This window comes from Arachis hypogaea, chromosome 13 (assembly GCF_003086295.3).
Source record: "Arachis hypogaea cultivar Tifrunner chromosome 13, arahy.Tifrunner.gnm2.J5K5, whole genome shotgun sequence".
Taxonomy (NCBI): Eukaryota; Viridiplantae; Streptophyta; class Magnoliopsida; order Fabales; family Fabaceae; genus Arachis; species Arachis hypogaea.
This window is the reverse complement of record NC_092048.1, coordinates 7,762,503-7,787,969: the sequence shown is the minus strand read 5'-3', so window position 1 is coordinate 7,787,969 and position 25,467 is coordinate 7,762,503. Positions and strand designations below refer to the sequence as shown.

Sequence of the window (25,467 nt, the reverse complement as noted above, 5' to 3'; positions counted from 1 at the left end):
CTGATGAGGCTTGGAGGGTTTTTAAGGAGCAGGTCGGAGTCATTGCTCCTGACTTGGACCTTTCTCCTTTGGACCCTGATAAGATTGTTATTGATGGTGCCATCGTGGATCCTCCTGTCCCCGTGGTGGAGTCTGAGTCTGATTTGAAGACTCGGGGGCAGAGGATCATAGAGTCCCCTCCTCGCTCTAAGGACGCTCCGAGTTCTTCTGCCGCTCCTCCGACTTTCTCTCCAACTCCTGGTCCTGGTGGTGGTGATCCTTCTACTCCTCTTGCTAAGAAGTGATTTTGGCTATTGGGGCCCGGCCTGTGGGCCCCTCTTTTTAAACTCTTTTATATTTATTTGTTGATGTTTGCAACAATTTTTTGGCCTTTTAGGGCCGTAAACAAAACAAATTTTCGATACCCTTTTTAATAAGGGTTTAATTTAGCGTTTAGATAAATGCCCTTTTTTGGATAAGGGTTTTGAGTTACCTTATGGGCGCATGCTTTTCTATTCGTGGTTCTTTTGACTCTTTGATCTTTTCTGGAAAAAACCTTTCCTTTGGGGCTTGCCTGCTTTTCTGAATCTTTTTTTATTCTCAAGGCAGCCTTATAAATTTTTCTTAGTTTTTCCTATCTCTTTTTGTTATTCCTAGTACTCAATTGAGTTTTTCGTGACTTAGGCTACTTTTGCGATTCATTTTAATTTTACTCGGTTATGCTTTCTGACTTATGAGTCGGATTGCTCCCGAGTTTATCATGATCGACTTCTATAGCCTCTTTACGCCGACTTGTACCTCGTCATTTTATCCTGACGACCATCTAGGTCGGTTCATGGGATTTTCACGTTTTGTCGAGCTTAAATCGGCGCGTTTCGTAGAAAGAGAATAAAAAGGGAATTTAAAAGAGATATTTAAAATGAAAGAGATCTTTATTAATTGAGGAGGTACCTTATTGCTACTAAGGGCTTTTGATAATTTATTTTCCCTTAGCCCCTACTATGATGCCTCGTTAAAAACCCTTTTCAGAAAAAATCCTTTGATTTTGGGAAAAATCATGAAATTGGGAAAAGAGTACATCAGGGAGTCGGGTTCGCTTTTAGCTGTAGTACCTTTTCATATTACAAGCATGCCATGATCTTGGTAACTCGTTGCCGTCGAAGTCGGTTACCCTATAATAGCCTTTTCCTAAGACCTCGTTGATCTTGTATGGTCCTTTCCAATTAGCAGCGAGCTTTCCTTCCCCCGATTTGTTGACTCCAATATCGTTTCTGATTAGGACCAAGTCATCTGGGGTGAAACTCCTTCGAATGACTTTTTTGTTATATCTCGCGGTCATCCTTTGCTTCAACGCTGCTTCTCTTATCTGGGCTTCTTCTCAGATTTCGGGGAGCAAGTCGAGCTCCTCTTTGTGCCCCTGTATATTCCCGATCTCGTCGTGGAAAATCACTCTTGGGCTTTGCTCATTGACCTCTATTGGGATCATGGCTTCTACGCCATAAACTAGTCGGAAGGGTGTTTCTCCAGTGGCGGATTGGGGGGTTGTTCTGTAAGCATATAGTACTTGTTGGAGCTCTTCAGCCCAAGCTCCTTTCGCATCTTGTAATCTTTTCTTCAGCCCTGCCAGTATGACTTTGTTGGCTGCTTCGGCTTGCCCATTGGCTTGTGGGTGTTCCACCGAGGTGAACTGGTGTTTGATGTTCATACTGGCTACTAGGCTTCTAAAGGTGGAGTCGGTGAACTGGGTTCCGTTATCTGTGGTAATGGAATAAGGTATCCCATACCTCGTGATTATATTTTTGTAGAGGAACCTCCGACTTCTTTGTGCAGTGATGGTGGCCAGTGGTTCTGCTTCTATCCACTTTGTGAAATAATCTATTCCCACTATTAGGTATTTGACTTGTCCTGGCGCCTGGGGAAAAGGACCTAACAAATCCATTCCCCATTTTGCAAAGGGCCATGGGGAGGTGATACTGATGAGCTCCTCTGGGGGGGCCACGTGGAAATTTGCATGCATTTGACACGGTTGGCACTTTTTCACAAAGTCTGTGGCATCTTTCTGCAAGGTTGGCCAGTAGAATCCAGCTCGGATCACCTTTCTGGCTAATGACCTTGCTCCGAGATGGTTCCCGCAGATTCCACTATGTATCTCCTCTAATACCTCGGTGGCTCTTGAGGTCGGTACACACTTTAACAATGGTGTTGATATCCCCCTTCTATAGAGAATATTTTTCACCAAGGTATAGTGTTGTGCTTCCCTTCGGATTTTCTTGGCCTCCTTTTCCTCCTTGGGGAGGATGTCGAATTTCAGGTATTCGACCAAGGGGTTCATCCATCCGAGGTTTAATCCGACCACTTCAAAGACTTCTTGTTTGTCTTCCATTTTTACCACTGAAGGTTCCTGGAGAGTTTCTTGGATCAGGCTTCTGTTATTTCCTCCTGGCTTGGTACTTGCTAACTTTGATAGGGCGTCTGCTCTACTATTTAGGTCCCGAGTTATGTGCGTGACCTCGGTTTCTGCAAAATGCCCAAGGTGTTCCAGAATTTTTTCCAAGTATCTCTTCATATTTGGGTCTTTTGCCTGATATTCTCCCCTTATTTGGGAGGTCACCACTTGAGAGTCACTGTATATCATTACCTTCGTAGCACCGACTTCTTCTGCCAGCTTCAATCCTGCAATCAAGGCTTCATATTCTGCCTGATTATTTGAAGCTGGGAATTCAAACTTGAGGGAAACCTCTATCTGGGTTCCCCTTTCATCTACCAATATTATGCTTGCGCCGCTTCCTGTTTTATTGGAGGATCCATCTACATAGAGTTCCCATGTAGTTGGTTTATCCTCTTGATCCCTTGCATATTCTGCAATGAAGTCGGCGAGGCACTGGGCTTTAATCGCCGTCCGAGTTTCGTACTTCAAGTCGAACTCGGAGAGCTCTATTGCCCATTGAACCATTCTTCCTGCAACATCCGTCTTTTGGAGGATTTGCTTCATGGGTTGGTTCGTGCGGACTCTTATTGTGTGAGCTTGAAAGTAAGGCCGTAGCCTTCGAGAGGCTACCACTAAGGAGTAGGCAAACTTCTCTAATTTGTGATACCTTAGCTCAGGGCCTTGTAGAACTTTGCTGATGAAATAGATTGGGTGTTGACCGTCCTCGTCTTCTCTTATCAAGGCTGCTGAGACAGCCTTGTCTACCACGGATAAGTATAGGACGAGGTCTTTTCCGGCTACAGGTCGGGTCAAAATAGGAGGTTGGCTCAAAAACTTTTTGAACTCCTGGAACGCCTCCTCGCATTCGGGAGTCCATTCAAATTGGTGTCCCTTTCTCAATAGGGAGAACAGTGGAAGGGATCTTAGTGCTGATCCTGCCAAAAATCTGGAGAGAGCTGCTAGTCGGCCATTCAGCTGTTGGACCTCTCTCAAACAAGTCGGGCTTCTCATTTCTAGGATAGCTCTACATTTGTCGGGATTGGCTTCGATCCCTCTTTGTGTTAGCATGAATCCTAGAAATTTTCTTGCCTCCACCGCGAAGGCGCACTTTGCAGGATTTAGTCTCATCCCGTGCAACCTTATGGTGTCAAAGACTTGTGAAAGGTCAGACAAGAGGTCGACTTCATTCTTGGTCTTTACCAGCATATCGTCGATGTACACTTCCATTAAGCTCCCTAGGTGAGGGGCAAACACCTTATTCATCAGCCTCTGATATGTGGCCCCTGCATTTTTCAATCCAAATGGCATGACCACGTAGCAAAAGTTAGCTCTGGGCGTGATGAATGATGTTTTTTCCTGGTCTGGTATATACATCGGGATTTGGTTATACCCTGAGTAGGCGTCCATGAACGACAAGTATTGATACCCCGAGCTAGAGTCTACTAGGGTGTCAATGCTTGGTAGTGGATAAGGGTCCTTGGGACATGCCTTATTTAAGTCGGTATAGTCGACGCACATTCTCCATTTACCATTTTGTTTTTTGACTAGCACCACGTTGGCTAGCCATGTTGGATATTCGACTTCTCTGATGAAACCGGCTTCTAGAAGCGCTTGTACTTGCTCCTCTACTATTAGAGCTCGCTCTGGGCCGAGCTTGCGTCTTCGTTGTTGTACAGGTCGAGATCCCGAGTAGACCGAGAGCTTGTGGGACATGAGTTCTGGATCTATCCCAGGCATGTCGGAGGCCTTCCAGGCGAAGAGATCGGAATTATCTCTTAGGAGCTTAATCAATTCTTGTCTTAGGGTTTCCCCTAGGTTGGTTCCTATGTGAGTATTTTTTCCTTCCTCTTCTCCGACCTGAATCTCCTCGGTTTTTCCTCCGGGTCGTGGTCGCAGCTTTTCTTTAATCCTTGCTCCACCGAGCTCTATTGTGTGAACTTCTTTGCCTTTTCCCCTCAGGTTTAGGCTTTCATTGTAGCATTTCCTTGCCAGCTTCTGATCTCCCCTCACCGTTGCTATCCCCGCTGAGGTCGGGAATTTCATGCAGAGGTGGGGTGTCGATACCACCGCTCCGAGTCGATTAAGGGTAGCTCTGCCGATTAAAGCATTATAGGCCGACCCCACGTCGATGACTATGAAGTCTATACTCAGAGTCTTTGATTTCTCCCCCTTTCCAAAGGTGGTGTGGAGGGGCAAAAATCCTAGTGGCTTTATTGGCGTGTCGCCTAATCCGTACAAAGTGTCGGGGTAGGCTCTTAACTCTTTCTCATCTAAACCTAGTTTGTCGAAAGCGGGCTTAAAGAGGATGTCTGCTGAGCTTCCTTGGTCTACTAGTGTTCTGTGTAGATGGGCATTTGTCAGGATCATGGTAATTACTACTGGGTCGTCGTGCCCAGGGATTATTCCTCGCCCATCTTCCTTTGTGAATGAAATGGTTGGAAGGTCGGAGGACCCCTCTCCGACCTGGTAAACTCTCTTGAGATGTCTTTTACGAGAAGATTTTGTGAGTCCCCCTCCCGCAAACCCTCCTGAGATCATATGGATATGTCTCTCCGGAGTTTGTGGTGGTGGGTCTCTTCTATCCATATCATCTCGCTTTCTTTTTCCATGACTGTCCGACCTTTCTATGAGATATCTGTCAAGCCGACCTTCTCTGGCCAGTTTTTCTATCACATTTTTAAGGTCGTAACAGTCGTTTGTGGAGTGCCCATATATCTTATGGTACTCACAGTAATCACCGCGGCTCCCCCCTCTTTTATTTTTAATGGGCCTGGGAGGAGGCAGCCTTTCGGTGTTGCAAATTTCTCTGTATACATCCACTACAGGAACTTTCAGTGGAGTATAAGAGTGATATTTTCTTGGCCTATCGAGGCCGAGTTCTTCCTTCTTCTTAGCTTCCCTCTCCCTCTCTTTCGTTGAGGGAGGGTGACCGGGTCGCAAACTCGGGTCTCTTAGCCTAGTATTTTCTTCCATATTGATGTACTTTTCAGCTCTTTCCTGTACATCACTTAAAGAGGCGGGGTGTCTTTTTGATATGGACTGTGAGAAGGGACCTTCTCTAAGACCATTGACTAGCCCCATGATGACTGCTTCGGTGGGCAGGTCTTGAATCTCCAAATATGCTTTGTTGAACCTTTCCATATAGGCCCGTAAAGACTCCCCGACCTCCTGTTTTATTCCCAGGAGACTTGGTGCATGTTTTACTTTGTCTTTCTGGATGGAGAACCTCATCAAGAACTTTCTTGAGAGGTCTTCAAAACTGGTAATTGACCTCGGAGGGAGGCTGTCGAACCACTTCATCGCTGCTTTTGACAAGGTTGTCGGAAAAGCTTTGCATCGCGTAGCGTCAGAGGCGTCAGCCAGATACATCCGACTTTTAAAGTTGCTCAGATGATGCTTTGGATCAGTGGTTCCGTCATAGAGGTCCATATCAGGGCTTCTAAAGTTTCTCGGAACTTTTGCCCTCATTATGTCCTCGCTAAAAGGATCGTTTTCCCCTAAGGGCGAATCTTCTCTACCGTCGTGGGAGTTCTGACCTTTGAGGGAGGATTCTAACTTTAAGAGTTTTCTTTCTAACTCTTTTCGTCGCTCCATCTCCTCTTTTAGGTTCTTTTCGGTTTCCTTTTGTCGTTCCCGTTCCTGTTCTAGCTGCTCGAGGCGACTGTGGACTAATCCCATGAGCTCAATTGCGTGGGATGGTCCTTCTTTTTCTGATTCGCGCCCCTCCGAGGAATTTACCTTCGGGTTTTTGATTCCGGAGGTGCCTTCCCTGTGTTGATCGTTGGCTTCCTGGTGAAGGGTCTGGTCTGCCTCATTGTTTCCAGTGTTCAGATTCTCTTGTTCAGAATCTGTCTCCACATGACCCTCTTCAGGGGATCTATCCGCCATCACTGGTTGATCTCTCGGGTCCCTGGCAACGGCGCCAATGTTACTGTGGGTAACCGGAGATTAATGGGCTGGATGGCGTTGGTTGGCCCAAACGTATGAAGGAGGTGGCTTTCGAGTGGATCTGCTACTCGGTGTTCCTCCGTCCGACTTGTACGTGTGAAAGAATGGGGGGTGGTACCTGCAAAGACACTCCAATGCCTAAGTTAGCAAGAGTGTGAGCAGGTTAGAGAGTATTGGAACTTAGAGATACCTGAATGGTGTCAGTGTATTTATAGTGGTGAACCAATAACCACCGCTGAAGTAGTGCCACCTTTTTAGGTGGATAACCGTTCCCATATCTTAGGGAGGTTAAGATATGGCTCTATGAAGTGGTTAGAGAGTTTCTAGGGGCAGTTATTCATTCGAATGAGTGTTATCTGCCAGCTAACCCTCGTATCCGACTTCTTTGGAGCAGGTCGTGTTCAGTACCGACTTCTTGGGATGAAGGCTGGTACTGGGTGAGGGCCAACCCTTTGGGTTGGGCCTATTTGCTTGGATCCTGGACCTTTATTATTGGGGCAGGGTATGAACATATATCATGACTAAAAAAATGTTAATATATATCAAATTCATGACAAAAATAAGTTAATATATAAAATTTAGAATTTAAAAATAATGCCAAAAAATTATAAAATTTATAATTTAAATATATTTTAAAGATATATTTTAATAATATAATAATAATGTATTCATTTTTTATGATTCAATAATCAATACATTAAAAATATAAAAAAAATTATATGTTAACTTTTAGTAAAATATTATTTTATGGTGCTCTTAAAATATATTCTTAACACACATGTTAATAAAATCTTAAAATTTAAATTAATGTAATTTGATTAAGTAATCAGTTTATTCATCTTTTTTGTTTACTTTAATAAGTATTTGGCATTTGATTCTCTCATTATATGATAAAAGTAAATCAGTAACAGCACACACTACCTGTTACAAGTTAGTTAACTTCCTATTCTTAGCTTTCCCTCTCTCTTTGGTCTTGTGATGCAGAATAGCTTAGGCATCTCTTCTATATAATCCTAAACCTGTACACATGAGACTAACACTTGTATTACTCATATTCTTGAATAATAATGATTCACTACTCAATTCTTCATTCTTCTTCTTCTCTGTTTTTATATTGGTTCTGCATCACTTTTGTTACGATGGGTAACCGGAGATTAATGGGCTGGATGGCGTTGGTTGGCCCAAACGTATGAAGGAGGAAGCTTTCGAGTGGATCTTGTAACTCGGTGCCCTCCGTCCGACTTGTGTGTGTGGAAGAATGGGGGGTGGTTGACAAACCCCAATTTGACGATTTGTTTTGTATTGATTTTTGGGGATTTTATCACCTTTTACCCATATTTATTCAAGAAATAGCATGGTTTTGTATATTCTCCTTTAATTGTGCTTGAATGTGAAAACATGCTTTTTAGGACTCAAAATAGCTAAATTTAATTCACCTTGATTCTATTAGATGCCTTGATATGTTTGTTAAGTGATTTAAGGTTTAGGAGGCAAAGATTAGATCAAGGGAATGAAGAAAGAAAGCATGAAAAGTTGGAGAACTCATGAAGAAATGGAAGAACCGGAAAGCTGTCAAGCCGACCTCTTCGCACTTAATCGGCCATAACTTGAGCTACAGAGGTCCAAATGATGCGGTTCCAGTTGGGTTGGAAAGCTAACATCCGGGGCTTCGAAACGATATAAGATTTGCCATAGTTGCTACACGTATGGTGGCGCGCACGCACAAAGTACGCGCACGTGCCGTTGCTGCCACCTAGTTCACTTAAAGCAAAACGTGGCCAACGAATTCTAAAGCCTTGTGGGCCCAATCCAACTCATTTCTGATGCTATTTAACCCAAGGAGTGAAGAGGGAAACATGTGTTAGTTACCATTAGTTTAGTTTGAGCTTAGTTTAGTAGTGAGAGTTAGTTTCTAGAGAGAGAAGCTCTCTCTTCTCTCTAGAATTAGGATTAGAATTAGGTTTAGTTTTTAGATCTAGGTTTTAATCTTTGCTTTCTTCCACTTCTATCTCTCAATTCTTTGTTGCTACATTCAATCTTCTTCTATTCCTTTGTTGTAATTTCCTTTATGTTGTTCTTATACTTTGTTGTAGATCTAGTATTGTTCCTTCTACATTCTTCCAATTCAATAAGAGGTAATTCATAATAAATGTGTCTTCTTTGCTTTTCTATTGTTGATCTCTTGTTTTTGTAGTTGTAGATTCCTTTAATTCTTGCATTTAATAATGTTTACTCCTCTTGCACTTTATGTGTTTGTTGAAATGTCTCTTTTAGTTTTAGTGTAGATTTTGTTCCTCTTGGCCTAGGTAGAGTAATTAGTGACACTTGAGTTATCTAATTCCTTTGTTGATTGATAATTGGAGAGATTGCTAATTGGTTTAGAGTGCACTAAAGCTAGTCTTTCCTTGGGAGTTGGCTAGGACTTGTGGCTCAAGTCAATTCATCCACTTGACTTTCCTTTAATTAGTAAGGGTTAACTAAGTGGTAGCAATGAACAATTCTCATCACAATTGAGAAGGATAACTAGGATAGGACTTCTAGTTCTCACACCTTACCAAGAGCCTTTTATAGTTGTTAGTTTATTTTCATTGCCATTTACTTTTCATGCTTCTTATCCAAAACCCCAAAATACAATCCATAACCAATAACAAGACACTTCATTACAATTCCTAGGGAGAACGACCCGAGGTTTAAATACTTCGGTTTATAGAATTTAGGGGTTTGTTACTTGTGACAAACAAATTTTTGTATGAAAGGATTATTGTTGGTTTAGAAGCTATACTTTACAACGAGATTTCAATTGTGAATTCTAAGCCACACAAAAATTCAATCATCAGTGGTACCTGCAAAGACACTCCGATGCCTAAGTCAGCATGGGGTTAAGCAGGTTTAGAGAGTATTGGAACTTCGAGATACCTGAGGAGTGTCAGTGTATTTATAGTGGTGAACCAATAACCACCGTTGGAGTAGTGCCACTTTTCTAGGGTGTTAACCATCCCTTTATCTTAGGGAAGTTAAGATATGGCTCGTGGGAGTGGTTAGAGAGATTCTAGGGGCAGTTACTCATTGAAATGAGTGTTTATCTGCCAGCTAATCCTCGTTTCCGACTTCCTTAGAGCAAGTCGTGGCGCGAACCGACTTTGTAGCGGTTGATTTGACGCTGGGTGAGGCTCAACCCTTTGGGTTGGGCCTTAACACTCGGACCCTGGGCCCCAGCGTTGGGCCAGGGTATAAACAGTGCCCCTACTCGAGCCAATTTCTCTTTAAGATTTGGGTTCGAGTATACTACTCGGGATTGTAGCCGACTTGTTGGAGGACCGACGTGATGGTCTAAAACCGACGTGACTTTTCGTGACCTTTTGGTTCTGACAGTTACGTCTAATCAAGCGTCGCGTCCGTTAGGGATGTGCGTAGGGATTGATGGCCTTGGTAACGGTGCGTCTTTATTAATGACTGCCTCGGTTTTACCATTGTGCCCCTAACGTACTTATAAATACTTTCCCTCTCTTTCATTGTTTCGTTTCTGCGATTTTTCAAATTTTCCCCTTCAGTCGTTCGTGCTGTATTCTTGTATCTTCGAAGGCTTTTCGTTTCCTCCAACCCTCATTTTCAGATAAAGGTTAGTTCTTTCTGTAACATGCTTTTCTTCTTGCATGCCTTTATTTTGTAGATAGGTTGGTTTGTAGATTTTTAGTTCCGTATTCCCCCCTTTAGAGACCGTATTTTTTATTTCCTTTTCTTTTTTCCCTTGTAGGTTTTTGTTACCTTTTTAAGAAAAAGAAATGGCTTCCGTAGATGTCCTTTCTCAGTGGGTTGATGTTACGGTCCTAGGGGAGGAACCCTCGGTCGATACTGAGTTTATTACCAACCTTCGTACTCACCACAAAATTTGTACTTCTGAGGAGGACGAGCCGAAATATGAATTGGTAGTCCCGGGTCCTGAAGACCAGGTTTGCTTTGGGAGGGTCAATGAGGCGGCCCCTCATTTTTTCTTTATGTATGAGTGTATAATCACCTGTTTGGGTGTTTTTCTTCCTTTTTCAAACTTTGAGATTTCTGTTTTGCATCACTGCCGAGTTGCCCCTACCCAGCTTCACCCCAACTCTTGGGGTTTTTTGAAAATTTATCAATTCATTAGCCAGGCTTTGGAGTTCCCGACTTCTTTGAAGATTTTTTTCTATCTCTTCCATATGACCAAACCCTTCAGTGGGCTAAACAATAAGCAACAGTGGGTGTCTCTCCGAGCCATACAGGGTCGGAGAGTTTTTACCCTTTTTGACGAATCCTTCCATGACTTTAAAAATTACTTTTTCAAAGTTCAAGCTGTAGAGGGTCACCACCCCTTTTTTCTGGATGATAATTCTTCTCCCCGCTTCCCTTTATACTGGCTGGAGGCCTCCCCCTGCGAGAAATATGGTCTAGATGACCTGGATGAGGTAGAAGCGGCCATTGTGGGGTTCCTCCGAGAAGTATGGGGGAGGGCCTCATACTTAGACACTAAAAAGTTTCTCCAGGGGTCTCCGACCTTTGTCCAGGCACAGCTAGGTAGCTTTTATTTGTTTGTTAGATTACCGACTTGTCTGATTGACCTTTCTGACTTGTCTTAACCTATTATCTATTATTTTTTTAGAGATGGCGAAGGCAAACACGCAGGAGTCTTACCAGAGAGTCCAGGAGGCTAAAGCAAGGTCTCGCGCCAGGACGGGTGGCGCTAGGGCGGTTATCTCTCCTCCTCCTCCTCCTCGGAACACTGGGACTCCTTCACAGCCCATTGTGATTTCTTCTTCAGCTTTCTCTCAGCCGCCCCCCTCCGCCCGATCTTCTCCTGAGCCAGAGAAGAAGAAGCGCAAGACTTTAGAGTCTGGCTCTTCTGGTGAGGTTAAGGCGGATGCTCTTGCATTCGTCCGAAAGAACATCTATCCCCATGCTCACATAGGCATGGATGATGTTTCTGTTCGTCGCCACCTTACCACTCTGGTTGAGGAGAGCCTCAAGGCGGCAGGGGTTTGTGGCAAACTCTTAGATATTTTTGAGAAGGCTCCTTTCAGCTCTTTAGGGATGACCTCGAGGGTCGAGGAGCTGGAAGGAAGGCTTCTTTTATATCAAGAGCAGGAGAGGGAGTTGAAGGAGGAAGTCGCCAAGTTGAAGGAGGAGAGGGATAGCCTCCGGGAGAAGGAGAGGAAATTGCAAGCCCAATGCAACATGGAGGTGGGCTTGAGGAAGACAGCACAGGACAGCTACCAAAGTTTATTTAACGATCTTGTGTCTGTGAAAAATGAGCTGCTGAATTCTCAGAGGGCCTATACCGAGTTGGAGGACTCTATTGCTGATGGGGCTGAGGAGGCTTGGAGGATCTTTAGGGAGCAGGTCGGAGTCATTGCTCCTGGCCTGGACCTTTCCCCTTTAGATCATGACAAAGTTGTCATTGATGGTGCCGTTGTGGATCCCCCTGTCCTCGAGATTATTTCCGAGTCAGAATTGAAGACTCGGGGGCAGAGAATTATAGAGTCCCCTCCTCGCCTTAAGGACGCTCCGAGTTCTTCTGCAGTTCCTCCGACTTCCTCTTCGTCTCCTATGGATGCCTCTCTTCCCGGTCCTGGTGGCGCTCCTCCTGCCTCTGGTGGTGGTGATCTGTCTACTCCTCTTGCAAAGAAGTAGTTTGTTGGCTATTTGGGGGCCCGGCCTGTGGGTCCCTCTTTTTTAAACTCTTTATTTATTTTTGGTAGTGTTTGAACAATTTTTTGGCCTTTTAAGGCCGTAAACAAAACACTTTATAATACCCTTTTTAATAAGGGTTTAAGTAAAAATAAGTACCCCCTTTTTTGGATAAGGGTTTAAGTTACCTTATGCGTGCATGCTTTTCTGATTGCAATTTTTTCGAATTCCCCTTGATCTTTTCTGAAAAAGCCTTTTCTTTGGCTTGTCTGCCTTTCTGAACCTTTTTGTTTTAAGGATCTCTAGGACAGCCTTTTAATCTTTTCTTGGGTTTTTTTCTATCTCTCTTTTGTTATTCCTAGTACTCAATTTCGTTTCATTGAGCTTTTATGACTTAGGCTACTTTCGTGATTCATTTTTGTTTTACTCGGTTTCCCGTTCCGGCTTATGAGTCGGGATGTTTCCGAGTTTATCATGATCAACTTCTATAACCTCTTTACACCGACTTGTACCTCGTCGTTTTATCCTAACGACCATCTAGGTCGGTTCATGGGATTTTCACGTTTTGTCGAGCTTAAGTCGGCGCGTTTCATCGAAAGGAAGAGAAAACAACAAAAAAGGAATTTATAAGAGATATTTGTAAGATGAAAAAAGATCTTTATTAATTGGGGAGGTACTTCGTTGCTACTAAGGGTTTTTGACAATCTATTTCCCTTAGCCCCTACTGTGATGCCTCGTTAAAAACCCTTCTCCAGAAAAAATCCTTTGGTTTTGGGAAAAAATCATGAAGTTGGGAAAAAAGTACATCAGGGAGTAGAGTTCGCTTTTAGCTATAGTACCTTTTCATGTTACAAGCATGCCACGACCTTGGTAACTCGGTGCCGTTTAAGTCGGTCACCTTATAATAACCTTTTCCTAAGACCTCATTAATTTTGTAAGGTCCCTTCCAATTTGCAGCGAGCTTTCCTTCCCCTGATTTGTTGACTCCAATGTCGTTTCTGATCAAGACCAAGTCGTTCGGGGCGAATGCTCTTCGAATGACTTTTTTGTTGTATCTTGTAGTCATCCTTTGTTTCAACGCTGCTTCTCTTATCTGGGCTTCTTCTCGGACCTCGGGAAGCAAGTCGAGCTCCTCTTTATGCCCCTGTATATTTCCGATCTCGTCATGGAGAATCACTCTTGGGCTTTGTTCGTTGACTTCTATTGGGATCATGGCTTCTACGCCATAAACTAGTCGGAAGGGAGTTTCTCCAGTGGCGGATTGGGGGGTTGTCCTGTAAGCCCATAGCACTTGTGGGAGCTCTTCGGCCCAGGCTCCTTTTGCATCTTGTAATCTTTTCTTCAGCCCTGCCAGTATGACTTTGTTGGCTGCCTCGGCTTGCCCATTGGCTTGTGGGTGTTCCACCGAGGTGAACTGGTGTTTGATTTTCATACTGGCTACTAGGCTTCTAAAGGTAGAGTCGGTGAATTGGGTTCCATTATCTGTAGTGATGGAATGAGGTATCCCATACCTTGTGATGATATTTTTGTAAAGGAACCTCCGACTTCTTTGTGCGGTGATGGTGGCCAATGGTTCTGCTTCTATCCACTTTGTGAAATAATCTATTCCCACGATCAGGTATCTGACTTGTCCTGGCGCCTGGGGGAAAGGTCCTAACAAATCCATCCCCCATTTTGCAAAAGGCCATGGAGAAGTGATACTGATGAGCTCCTCGGGGGGAGCCACATGGAAATTTGCATGCATCTGGCATGGTTGGCACTTTTTCACAAATTCCGTGGCATCTTTCTGCAAGGTCGGCCAGTAAAATCCGGCTCGGATCACTTTTCTGGCTAGTGACCTTGCTCCGAGATGATTTCCGCAGATCCCGCTGTGGACTTCTTCCAACACTTTGGTGGTTCTTGAGGTCGGTACACATTTTAATAATGGTGTTGATATCCCCCTTCTGTAGAGGATATTTCTCACCAAAGTGTAATGTTGTGCTTTCCTTCGGATCTTCTTAGCCTCTTTCTCCTCCTTGGGGAGGATGTCGAATTTTATGTATTCGACCAAGGGGTTCATCCAACCGAGGTTTAATCCGACTACCTCAAGGACCTCTTGCTTGTCTTTTTCTTTTACTACGGAGGGTTTCTGGAGAGTTTTCTGGATCAGGCTTCTGTTATTCCCTCCTGGCTTGGTACTTGCCAACTTGGATAGGGCGTCTGCTCTGCTATTTAGATCCCGAGTTATGTGTTGGACCTCGGTTTCTGTAAAGTGCCCAAGATGTTCCAGAGTTTTTTCCAAGTACCGTTTCATATTTGGGTCCTTTGCCTGATACTCTCCACTTATCTGGGAGGTCACCACTTGCGAGTCGCTGTATATCATTACTTTTGTAGCACCGACTTCTTCCGCCAGCTTCAATCCAACAATCAAGGCTTCATACTCTGCCTGATTATTTGAAGCTGGGAATTCGAATTTGAGGAAAACTTCTATCTGGGTTCCTCTTTCATCCACCAATATTATGCCTGCACCGTTTCCTGTTTTGTTTGAGGATCCATCTACATAGAGTTCCCATGTAGTTGGTTTTTTCTCTTGGTCTCCTACGTATTCTGCGATGAAGTCGATGAGGCACTGGGCTTTAATCGCCGTCCGAGTTTCATACTTCAAGTCGAACTCGGAGAGCTCTATTGCCCATTGAACCATTCTTCCTGCAACATCCGTCTTTTGGAGGATTTGTTTCATGGGTTGGTTCGTGCGGACTCTTATGGTGTGAGCTTGAAAGTAAGGTCGTAGCCTTCATGAGGCTACCACTAAGGAGTAGGCGAACTTCTCTAGTTTGTGGTACCTTAGCTCAGGGCCTTGTAAAACTTTACTGATGAAATATACTGGGTGTTGTCCGACCTCGTCTTCTCTGATTAGGGCCGACGAGACGGCCTTGTCTGCTACAGATAAGTATAGGACGAGGTCTTCCCCAGCTGTAGGTTGGGTCAGAATAGGAGGTTGGCTCAAGAATCTTTTGAACTCCTGGAACGCCTCCTCGCATTCAGGAGTCCATTCGAATTGACATCCCTTTCTCAATAAGGAGAACAGTGGAAGGAATTTTAGTGCTGATCCTGCCAAGAATCTGAAGAGGGCTGCAAGTCGGCCATTCAGTTGTTGGACCTCTCTTAAACAAGTCGGGCTTTTCATCTCCAGGATAGCTCTACACTTATCGGGATTTGCTTCGATCCCTCTTTGTGTCAGCATAAACCCTAGAAATTTTCCTGCCTCTACCGCGAAGGCACACTTTGCGGGATTTAGTCTCATCCCGTGTAACCTTATGGTGTCGAAGACTCGTGAGAGATCTGACAAGAGATCGACTTCTTTTTCAGTTTTCACCAACATGTCGTCGATGTATACTTCCATTAGGCTTCCCAGGTGAGAGGCGAACACCTTATTCATCAACCTCTGGTATGTGGCCCCTGCATTTTTCAATCCAAATGGCATGACCACGTAGCAGAAATTAGCTCTGGGTGTGATGAATGATGTCTTCTCCTGGTCTGGCACATACATCGGAATTTGGTTATATCCCAAGTAGGCGTCCATGAATGACAAGTATTGATACCCCGAGCTGGAATCTACCAGGGTGTCAATACTTGGCAGTGGATAAGGGTCCTTGGGACAGGCCTTATTTAAGTCGGTATAGTCGACACACATTCTCCATTTACCATTTTGTTTTTTGACTATCACTACATTGGCTAGCCATGTTGGGTACTTGACTTCTCTAATGAAGCCGGCTTCTAGGAGCGCTTGTACTTGCTCTTCTACTATTAGGGCTCGCTCTGGGCCGAGCTTGCGTCTTCTTTGTTGTACAGGTCGGGACCCCGGGTAAACCGAGAGCTTATGGGACATGAGCTCGGGGTCTATCCCAGGCATGTCGGAGGCCTTCCAGGCGAAGAGATCGGAGTTGTCTCTTAGGAGCTTAGTCAACCCTTATTTTAGGGTTTCCCCTAGGTTGGCCCCTATGTGAGTATTTTTTCCCTCCTCTTCGCCGACCTGTATCTCCTCGGTTTTTCCTCCCGGTTGTAGACGCAGCTCCTCTCTAGCCCTTGCGCCTCCGAGCTCTACTGTGTGAACTTCTCGGCTTTTTCCTCTCATGTTTAGGCTTTCATTGTAGCATTTCCTTGCCAATTTCTGATCTCCTCTTACCGTTGCTATCCCCGCTGAAGTCGGGAATTTCATACAAAGGTGAGGAGTGGATACCACCGCTCCGAGTCAATTAAGGGTAGCTCTGCCAATTAAAGCATTATATGCTGACCCTACATCGATGACTATGAAGTCTATGCTCAGAGTTTTTGATTTTTCCCCTTTTCCAAAAGTGGTGTGGAGGAAAAAAAATCCTAGTGGCTTTATTGGCGTGTCGCCTAGTCCGTATAAGGTGTCGGGGTAAACTCTTAATTCTTTCTCATCCAACCCTAGTTTGTCGAAAGCGGGCTTAAAAAGGATGTCCGCTGAGCTTCCTTGGTCTACTAGGGTTCTGTGGAGGTGAGCATTTGCTAGGATCATAGTTATTACCACTGGATCATCGTGTCCAGGGATTATTCCTTGCCCATCTTCTTTTGTGAATGAAATGGTGGGGAGGTCGGATGACTCTCCCCCGACCTGGTAGACTCTCTTGAGATGCCTTTTGCGAGAGGATTTGGTGATTCCCCCCCTCCCGCGAACCCTCCTGAGATCATGTGGATATGTCTCTCCGGAGTTTGTGGTGGTGGGTCTCTTCTATCCGTATCCTCTCGCTTTCTCTTCCCATGACTATCCGACCTTTCTATGAGATATCTGTCGAGCCGGCCTTCCCTAGCTAGCTTTTCTATCACATTTTTAAGGTCGTAGCAGTCGTTTGTGGAGTGACCATATATCTTATGGTACTCACAGTAGTCGTTGCGGTTCCCCCCTTTTTTATTTTTAATGGGTCTGGGGGGTGGCAGCCTTTCCGTATTACAAATCTCTCTGTACACGTCCACTATGGAGACTTTTAGAGGAGTATAAGAGTGATATTTTCTTGGTCTATCGAGACCGAGTTCTTCCTTCTTTTTGGTTTCCCTCTCCCTCTCTTTTGTTGAGGGAGGGTGCCCAGGTCGCCAGCTCAAGTCTCTCAACTTAGCATTTTCCTCCATGTTGATGTACTTTTCAGCTCTTTCCTGTACATCACTTAGAGAGATGGGGTGTCTTTTGGATATGGACTGAAGGGACCTTCTCTAAACCCATTGACTAACCCCATTATGACTGCCTCTGTGGGCAGGTCTTGAATCTCTAAACATGCTTTGTTGAACCTTTCCATGTAGGCTCGTAAGGATTCTCCGACCTCCTGCTTTATTCCCAGGAGGCTTGGTGCATGTTTTACTTTGTCTTTTTGGATAGAGAACCTCATCAAGAACTTCCTTGAGAGGTCCTCAAAATTGGTAACCGACCTCGGGGGGAGGCTGTCGAACCACTTCATCGCCGCTTTTGACAAGGTTGTCGGGAAAGCTTTGCATCGCGTAGCATCAGAAGCATCAGCCAGATACATCCGACTTTTAAAATTGCTCAGATGATGCTTCGGATCAGTAGTTCCGTTGTAGAGGTCCATATCGGGGCTTCTAAAGTTTCTCGGAACTTTTGCCCTCATTATGTCTTCACTAAAAGGATCTTCCCCCCTAGGGGCGACTCTTCTCTACCGTCGCGGGAGTTCTGACCTTTGAGGGAGGATTCTAACTTTAAGAGTTTTCTTTCTAACTCTTTTCGTCGCTCCATCTCCTCTTTTAGGTTCTTTTCAGTTTCCTTTTGTCGCTCCCGTTCCTGTTCTAGCTGCTCGAGGCGACTATGGACTAATCACATGAGCTCAGTTGCATGGGATGGTCCATCTTTCTCTGATTCGCGCCCTTCCGAAGAATTTACCTTCGGGTTTTTTATTCCGGAGGTGCCTTCCCTGTGTTGGTCATTGGCTTCCTGGTGAAGGGTCAGGTCTGCCTCATTGTTTCCGGTGTTCAGATTCTCTTGTTCAGAATCTGTCTCTATATGACCCTCTTCAGGGGATCTGTCCGCCATCTCTGGTTGATCTCTCGGGTCCCCGGCAACGGCTCCAATGTTACGATGGGTAACCGGAGATTAATGGGCTGGATGGCGTTGGTTGTCCCAAACGTATGAAGGAGGAAGCTTTCGAGTGGATCTTGTAACTCGGTGCCCTCCGTCCGACTTGTGTGTGTGGAAGAATGGGGGGTGGTACCTGCAAAGACACTCCGATGCCTAAGTCAGCATGGGGTTAAGCAGGTTTAGAGAGTATTGGAACTTCGAGATACCTGAGGAGTGTCAGTGTATTTATAGTGGTGAACCAATAACCAACGTTGGAGTAGTGCCACTTTTCTAGGGTGTTAACCATCCCTTTATCTTAGGGAAGTTAAGATATGGCTCGTGGGAGTGGTTAGAGAGATTCTAGGGGCAGTTACTCATTCAAATGAGTGTTTATCTGCCAGCTAATCCTCGTTCCTGACTTCCTTAGAGCAAGTCGTGGCGCGAACCGACTTTGTAGCGGTTGATTTGACGCTGGGTGAGGCTCAACCCTTTGGGTTGGGCCTTAACACTCGGACCCTGGGTCCCAGCGTTGGGCCAGGGTATGAACAACTTTGTTCTTCAGTTTCTTAATATTCAAGACTCTTTTAATATACAATAATTCATTAGTCAACGGTAAATTAGTTCTTGAGATTAATCTATCTTATAAAATTTTAAGATAATATTTTTATACTTGTGGGGATTAAAAATATCACCAATTTCATTACTAAGATTACTAATTTTAAAAAATTATAAACAAACTTTAATACATTCATTAGATTAAATATATCAATACTTTAATACAACAACAACAAAGTCTTGTCCAATTAGATGAGATCGGCTACATAGATCAAACAACGTTATTAAACTCTATCATATATTATATCTACAAAAAAAGCGTTTATATGTCCAAAAAAATATATCAAAATTGTTCCCTTTTTATATTACAAGCTTTTTCAAAAGGGAATAGAAAGACCAAACAATAACTTGGTAAAAAAACCTGAAACAGAACAATAGAAAACAACTGCACAAAGCCACAAAGCATAACAAAAGCCATATATTTGAATGTTTGCTATGGTGTGTCTTAAATATTTTTATTTTGACGTCAGATTTTCTTGTTTCCTCTATGCCTTCACCTATACCTAGATGATAATACCTACCATTTCTAACTAAGATTGTAAGTTCCCATTATAATTGGTCCTTTTCATGTTTTCATTCCCTTTCAAGTGGCGGACAGTTCTAATTCTCTAAGCATAACTTTATTGTTCCCTCGATGAATATGGGACTACATTACTTTCGTTTTATAGGCTAATCACAACCATTTGAAGAATGTCAGAATGTTTCATTTTCGCTTATTCCGAGTTAAATTCACAGTAAATTTTATAGTCTAAAGTTTTGCAAAGTCGGTGATTGATGAGTAACCTCGAATCTTCTATCGTGAAAAGTTATTGCTGGTTGATATGAGTATTGCTGCACAAGATTGATACATTACTTATTTACTTTACGCTTCACACTTACATATTCGAATTCAGCATCTTTTGTCTTTTTAGACACAATACTGTAACCAAAAATGCATATTTAGTAAGTATTTTACATAATTTGATACATGCATGTTAAGAGCTTCCCGTACGTTGTACGTAGTTCGTGACATGAAAATCAGAAACAAAATTAATGACAAATGATAATTATGTAACAACATATATTATCTTTTCTACAAAACTTCTGATAATAACACAATCAGGAAAAACCCCTCCACTTGACAAATAACATCAACCCAAAATTCAAACCTATTTTACATTTGGTATTAGTACACGTCTACGCATATAGATGAAGGTTATTATATTTTGCACAGTTTCATCTGTGTTAATTTATTTACAAAGGGGAAATTAAGAAGGTTAATGAGCTAGAGATTAATTAGGTTATGATGGGTAGTAGATTGAGGTGGATTAGTGAGCATATGAACAACTTCCCTCATGGTAGGCCTAGCATGGCCAATTTCTCTAACACACATCATAGCTATGTTGAACATGTGGATGACGCTGCCCAATGGATACCCATTGAGCCTGGGGTCCACCACTGCCAGCACGGAAGCCGCATCAGACGGCTGAGACAGCTCCGACATGGTCTTGTTGACCCATCCAACGATGTCAACACCATCTCCGAACTCACCCACTGGCTTCCTTCCTACGATCAGCTCCAACAGCACTACTCCAAAGCTGTATACGTCGCTCTTCTCGTCCACTTTCAGCGTGTAAGCGTACTCTGTTCATCCATTCAAAACATACACACACTTCCATAAGAATACAAGAAACAAGTCACTGTCTAAGACATACCCATTCCATTAATAGCAAATAATGCCTCTCTATATTAGTGGTGCTGTTTGGAATCCTTATAATCAAATCAAATTTAGTCATATTAACCCAAGGATCAAAATATAACCTAACCACCCGCATCCTAAAAATCTATGCATGTTAACGTCTGATCTTTGAAATGATTTGATACTCTACAATTATTTGCACCAAAAATTCTTTGTTTTGCCAACACTTAGCAACACCTTGTCCACTCTAAACAATAAATACTAAATTTTAAAAATTAAAATATTATTTATATATTAAAATCAATCATTATATATTTATTTATAAATATATATATAATTTAACTATATTTAACATATATTTTGTATTTTGTATTTCAATTTATATTGTATTTTAATAACTGATTTTAATGTGTACACTTAATATAATTATTTAAAATTTTAAATTTTAAATTCTAAATTCTAATAGTATAAAAATAAAATGTTAGCTAAAGTATGAATTACAATTAATAAAAAAATATAACCATATTAAATATACACTAAAATCAACCACTAATATTAGTTATTAATATAAAATATATATTAAAAAAATTAAATTATATATATTTATATAAAAATACATAATAATTAATTTTAATGATTAATTTTAATAATGTGCAAAAAATAAAAAAATAATTGTCTAAGTTCAATGATCATAGTTAATTTATCTAAATGAGACAACTACTTTTAATAGTTCAAATTATATAAGTGATTGCAATTAGTTGAATACTCATGTATACATATGAAATTAATAGTTAAAATTGTGAGCTAATTTAAATAGATTTGACTAAGTATAATCTAATGATTCTCAATCATCTACCTTCACATTATTATTATTTTTGCAATATGTACAATATAATGGCACACGAACAATATTGTGGCGGCAATTGAAAATCATAATGATGAGAAAAATATCACAAAGTAGTGTAATTGGCAAAAAGAAAAGAAAAGAAGGAAAATAAGGAACCTGGAGCAATGTAGCCGTAGGAGCCAGCAATGGAGGACATGGACTGAGACGCTCCAGGGTCCTGCAAGAACTTGGCGAGCCCAAAATCAGCCACGTGTGCCTCAAAGTTCTCATCAAGCAAGATATTATTGGACTTAACATCCCTGTGAATGATCAAGGGGGAGCAATCATGGTGCAAGTAGCAGAGCCCCTTGGCAGCCTCCACCGCAATGCGGTACCTCATTTCCCACGTGAGGTGCCCTCCCTTCGCACCATGCAGCCACTCCCCCAAGCTTCCATTTGGCATGTACTCATACAGCAACAGGTTCGTGTCCTTATTTGACACATACCCCAAGAGCCTCATTATGTTCCTGTGCCTTATCTTCCCTAACGTCTCTATCTCCGCCTTGAAACCGTAATCGTTTCTTCCACTTCCTTGCCCCACAAGTCTCTTGATTGCTACCTCCGTTCCCTTCGGCGTTGTCCCGCGGTACACGATTCCTGCTCCTCCTTTTCCAATGATGTTCTCTTCCTTCAAGCATTCCACCACCTCCTCTGCCTTCATTTTCAGCGTTGACTGGAACGCCGTCAGCTTCCACGACATTTCTTTCTGGTGCTTCCTCTTCCTCATAATGTATACCGTCACCATAGCCAGGAGCACCGCCGTGGAGATCGCGATCACGATTATAACTACCTTAGTTGATTTTGAACTCAGAGGATTGTGGCTTTTTCCAGAGGCAGTGTTGACGGAGGAAGGACAATACGGCTGGTGCGGGGAGCAGAGGTTAGGGTTCCCTGCAAACGACTTGTCGTTGAAGGCCACGAACTGGCCACCCGTGGGGACTCTTCCAATGAAGTTGTTGTTGGAGAGATCCAGCGTGTTGAGGCTCGTCATGAAGCGAATCTCGTCGGGGACAGTTCCGGTGATGTGGTTTCCCGAGAGGTTCAAGATGCTTAGAACTCTGAGGCTTTTTATCCCCTTGGGAATTTCTCCGGTGAGCATGTTCCGGCTAAAATCAACCGCCGTCAGAGAACCACAGCGAATCACCGACTCCGGAATCTCACCGGTGAGGTTGTTGCCGCTCAAGTTGACCTTGATCAACGCCGGCAAGTCAAAAACCTCCCCTGGAATCTCTCCAACGAACTGGTTCGCGTCGAGCGCAAGCGTCTGCAGTTTCTGGAGATTCTTGAGCTCCAGCGGGATCCTGCCGGCGAAGTTGTTAGTGGAGAGGGTTAGGATGCTGAGGGAATCCCCGGAAATATCAGAAGGAAGATTTCCGTTAAAACGGTTATTCGCCATCTCGATGATCTGGACAGCTGGCAATTTAAAGATCCCAGGAGGAACCTGGCCTTGGAGGAAGTTATCACTAATTCTTATCTTCTCCAACGAAACGCAACCTCCTATTCCTTCAGGAATGGTGCCGTAGAAGAAGTTACCGGTGGCTAAGAACGTTCTCAACCTGCCGGATTTGCACAGGTCCCTAGGGAGCTCTCCAGTGAAGTGGTTATTAGTGACGTCGAAGTATAAGAATCTGGCGTTGTGGCCAAGGTTGGGTGGAAGCACGTTGGAGAAGTTGTTACCCCAAACCTGAAACGTCTCCAGGTTCGGGAGGTCCCCAACGAAGGAAGGGATGTTGCCTCGGAGTTTGTTATGGAAGAAATTGATTAGCGTGAGATTGGTGAGCTTGGAGAATGTCAACGGAAACTCGCCCGTTAACTCGTTGTAGGAGAGATCCAACGACTTGAGGCTTATCATAGTGGAGAGTTGTGAAGGAATGGTTCCGGTAAGGTTGTTCATTTGAAGGAAGAGACTGTGCAAGTGAGTTAACGCGCCGAGCGTGGGAGGAATCTCACCGCTCAAGTTACAGCTGGACAAATCAAGCAGTTGCAACGACTCGAACGAACCGAATTCTGTAGGTACTACATCTGAGTAGGAATTCTCATACCCGAGGGATAGTCTTTTCAGCTTCTTCAATTTCACCAAACTTCTTGGAATCTTGCCGGTTAAGCTGTTTGTGGCGAGGTTCAGAATCTCCAAGCTTTCGAACTCAGAGTAACTCTCAGGAATCTCGCCGGAGAAATAGTTTCCAGAGAGGTTGAGGCACCGGAGCTTCTCCAGTCTCACGAACTCCTCTGGTAAGGCTCCGTTGAAACTGTTGTCGTAGATGTCCAGCGTTTCGAGTTCTGTCATGGCCACGGTGATATCGCCGGGGAAGCGACCAGAGAAAAGGTTGTGCGAGATGTTGAGGAGCTTGAGGGAGGTGAGATTGGCGAGCTCCATGGGAAGCTCCTTGGTGAGATTGTCCGATGAGAGGGTAAGGCTCTCGAGCTTGTCCAAGAGGCCTATCTCCGGCGGAATGCTGCCGAAAAGGGGAACAAAGGAGACGTTAAGAGCCACCACGCGGAGGTTCTGGCGGTCGCAGGTGACGCCGGAGAATGAACAGTGAGCGGAGATAGAGGTTGAGAATTTCCAATCTTGAAGCGCGTCGGGTTTGGCTTTTGATCCTTTCATGGCTTCCTTGAGCTTCAACAACGTGTCGAGGTCGCTGAAGGAAGATCCTAACACTGTTACTGTTACATTATTCAGCCAAATGAAGACGAAACTCAATAGAATAATGCTACAACACAATGAGGTTCTCATTTTGGTTTCACAGTTCCTTTTGTTTCTTCTATCTCTGATACAATACTCTAACCAACCTATGGCCAGGTATGCATTTGTTCTTCCTTAATTTCGCACCACACACAGGGAATGCACTCTACTTATTTATATAGATATATATACCATATGTATGTATATATTGTATACTATGTACTACTTCACTAAATATCGTAGTGGATTCCAAGAATAAAAGGAATTAGTAGGCATCAATCATGTGTTGAGTATTTTTTCCAATCAACATCCACTATAGTTTGTGATACACGTTTCAAGTGTATTCGGCTTCAAGAGCATTGCATACCAATAAATTAGAAAAGTTTGTAATGCATATCTATCGATTCCATTGGTGGAGGCCCTACTTATTGTCACTGTAATCAACAGAGAAATTCTTTCTTAGCTTTATTATTATTATACGCACATTATTTTTGAAAAACTGAATAGAATTTACTGATGAAATATGACTTTTATTTTATTGAAGAACGGAACATATGATTGGTTAACATAACATATGATGGCGAATCCTTGTCGCTTGTTTAGTGTTAGTCCATTCGTGGACTTAAATTAGCTTTTGTGAAGACAAAGATGCAATCCATTAAAGAAGGCTTAAGCTTTAAGTGAGCCTAACTTTGGAATGAAACTTTTTATTTTTATTTTTTTTCCCTTAAGAAATTAAAAGGTTGTTTTACGTGGAAGCCTTGTTAGCTGTATCTATGCCTGGGCATTCTCGTGGCATATAATTTCAGGATCCTTAAGTTGTTGCCATGGCAGAGCATTTATTCTCTGTTTTTAAAATGCTTTCAACGATCATCCACTAGCAGATATTGCAGAATCGTATCCTGTATTAAATTAAAGGGGATTATGCTTCAATAAGAATTTAGAGTAAACTCTTCTTTGTCACAGATGATTCTTTCTCAAATATATGCTTTTCAGCTTTTTGAATATATATAAGTTTACGTTGGTTGAAAACTGAAAGGAGAATGAAGAATTATCGTCTCACTAAAAAGATAGTATTTAAAAACAATGTTATGACTCATTTTAAGATATATTATTATTAAGTTTTTCGTAATTTTTGGTTCAAAGTGAATGTTATTTTTTCCCTCAACTGATATATAGCTAAAAAGATTTTCTGGGTTTTTCTTCTGCGTTCAAATAATACTTATACTCTAAAAGACATTACGTATGTGCACTACACAAATGTTAACGGTGAATTTCATAGAACTATGAGAGTAGTAAAATAATATATAAACTTGATGGCTTAGATTGAGTGTATTTGAGAATCTGTTTACTCAAATATTGCTAGCTAAAGGAAGTGTAAAGGCAATATTTTTCTTTCATTTCTTTACTCTTGCCTTTTATTCTCCCATTGTTTTTTTTTTCAAGACATAAATAAAACTGTTATAAGGTCAAGATTCTCAAAGAGTATGTAGAAATGCTTCTAGAATGGATGCATGCAATTCGTTCA

At 42.8% G+C, this 25,467-nt stretch overlaps 1 protein-coding gene across 1 annotated transcript; it reads right to left on the bottom strand.

The window, feature by feature from the left end:
- Positions 1–19,718: 19,718 nt before the first annotated feature.
- Positions 19,719–24,684, bottom strand: LOC112736915 (leucine-rich repeat receptor-like kinase protein HAR1). Its single transcript, XM_025786592.3, has 2 exons — positions 21,371–24,684; positions 19,719–20,312 (listed from the first exon to the last, which is right to left on the bottom strand). The coding sequence occupies exons 1-2, from the start codon at positions 23,988–23,990 to the stop codon at positions 19,954–19,956; spliced, it is 2,979 nt and encodes a 992-aa protein (XP_025642377.1). The 5' UTR covers positions 23,991–24,684; the 3' UTR covers positions 19,719–19,953.
- Positions 24,685–25,467: the final 783 nt, after the last annotated feature.

Coding starts and splice junctions, on each gene's coding strand:
- LOC112736915 (XM_025786592.3), bottom strand. CDS start 23,990: ATGAGAACCTCATTGTGTTGTAGCATTATTCTATTGAGTTTCGTCTTC. Junction 20,313..21,370: donor CTACGGCTACATTGCTCCAG/GTTCCTTATTTT, acceptor ATGGATGAACAG/AGTACGCTTACACGCTGAAA.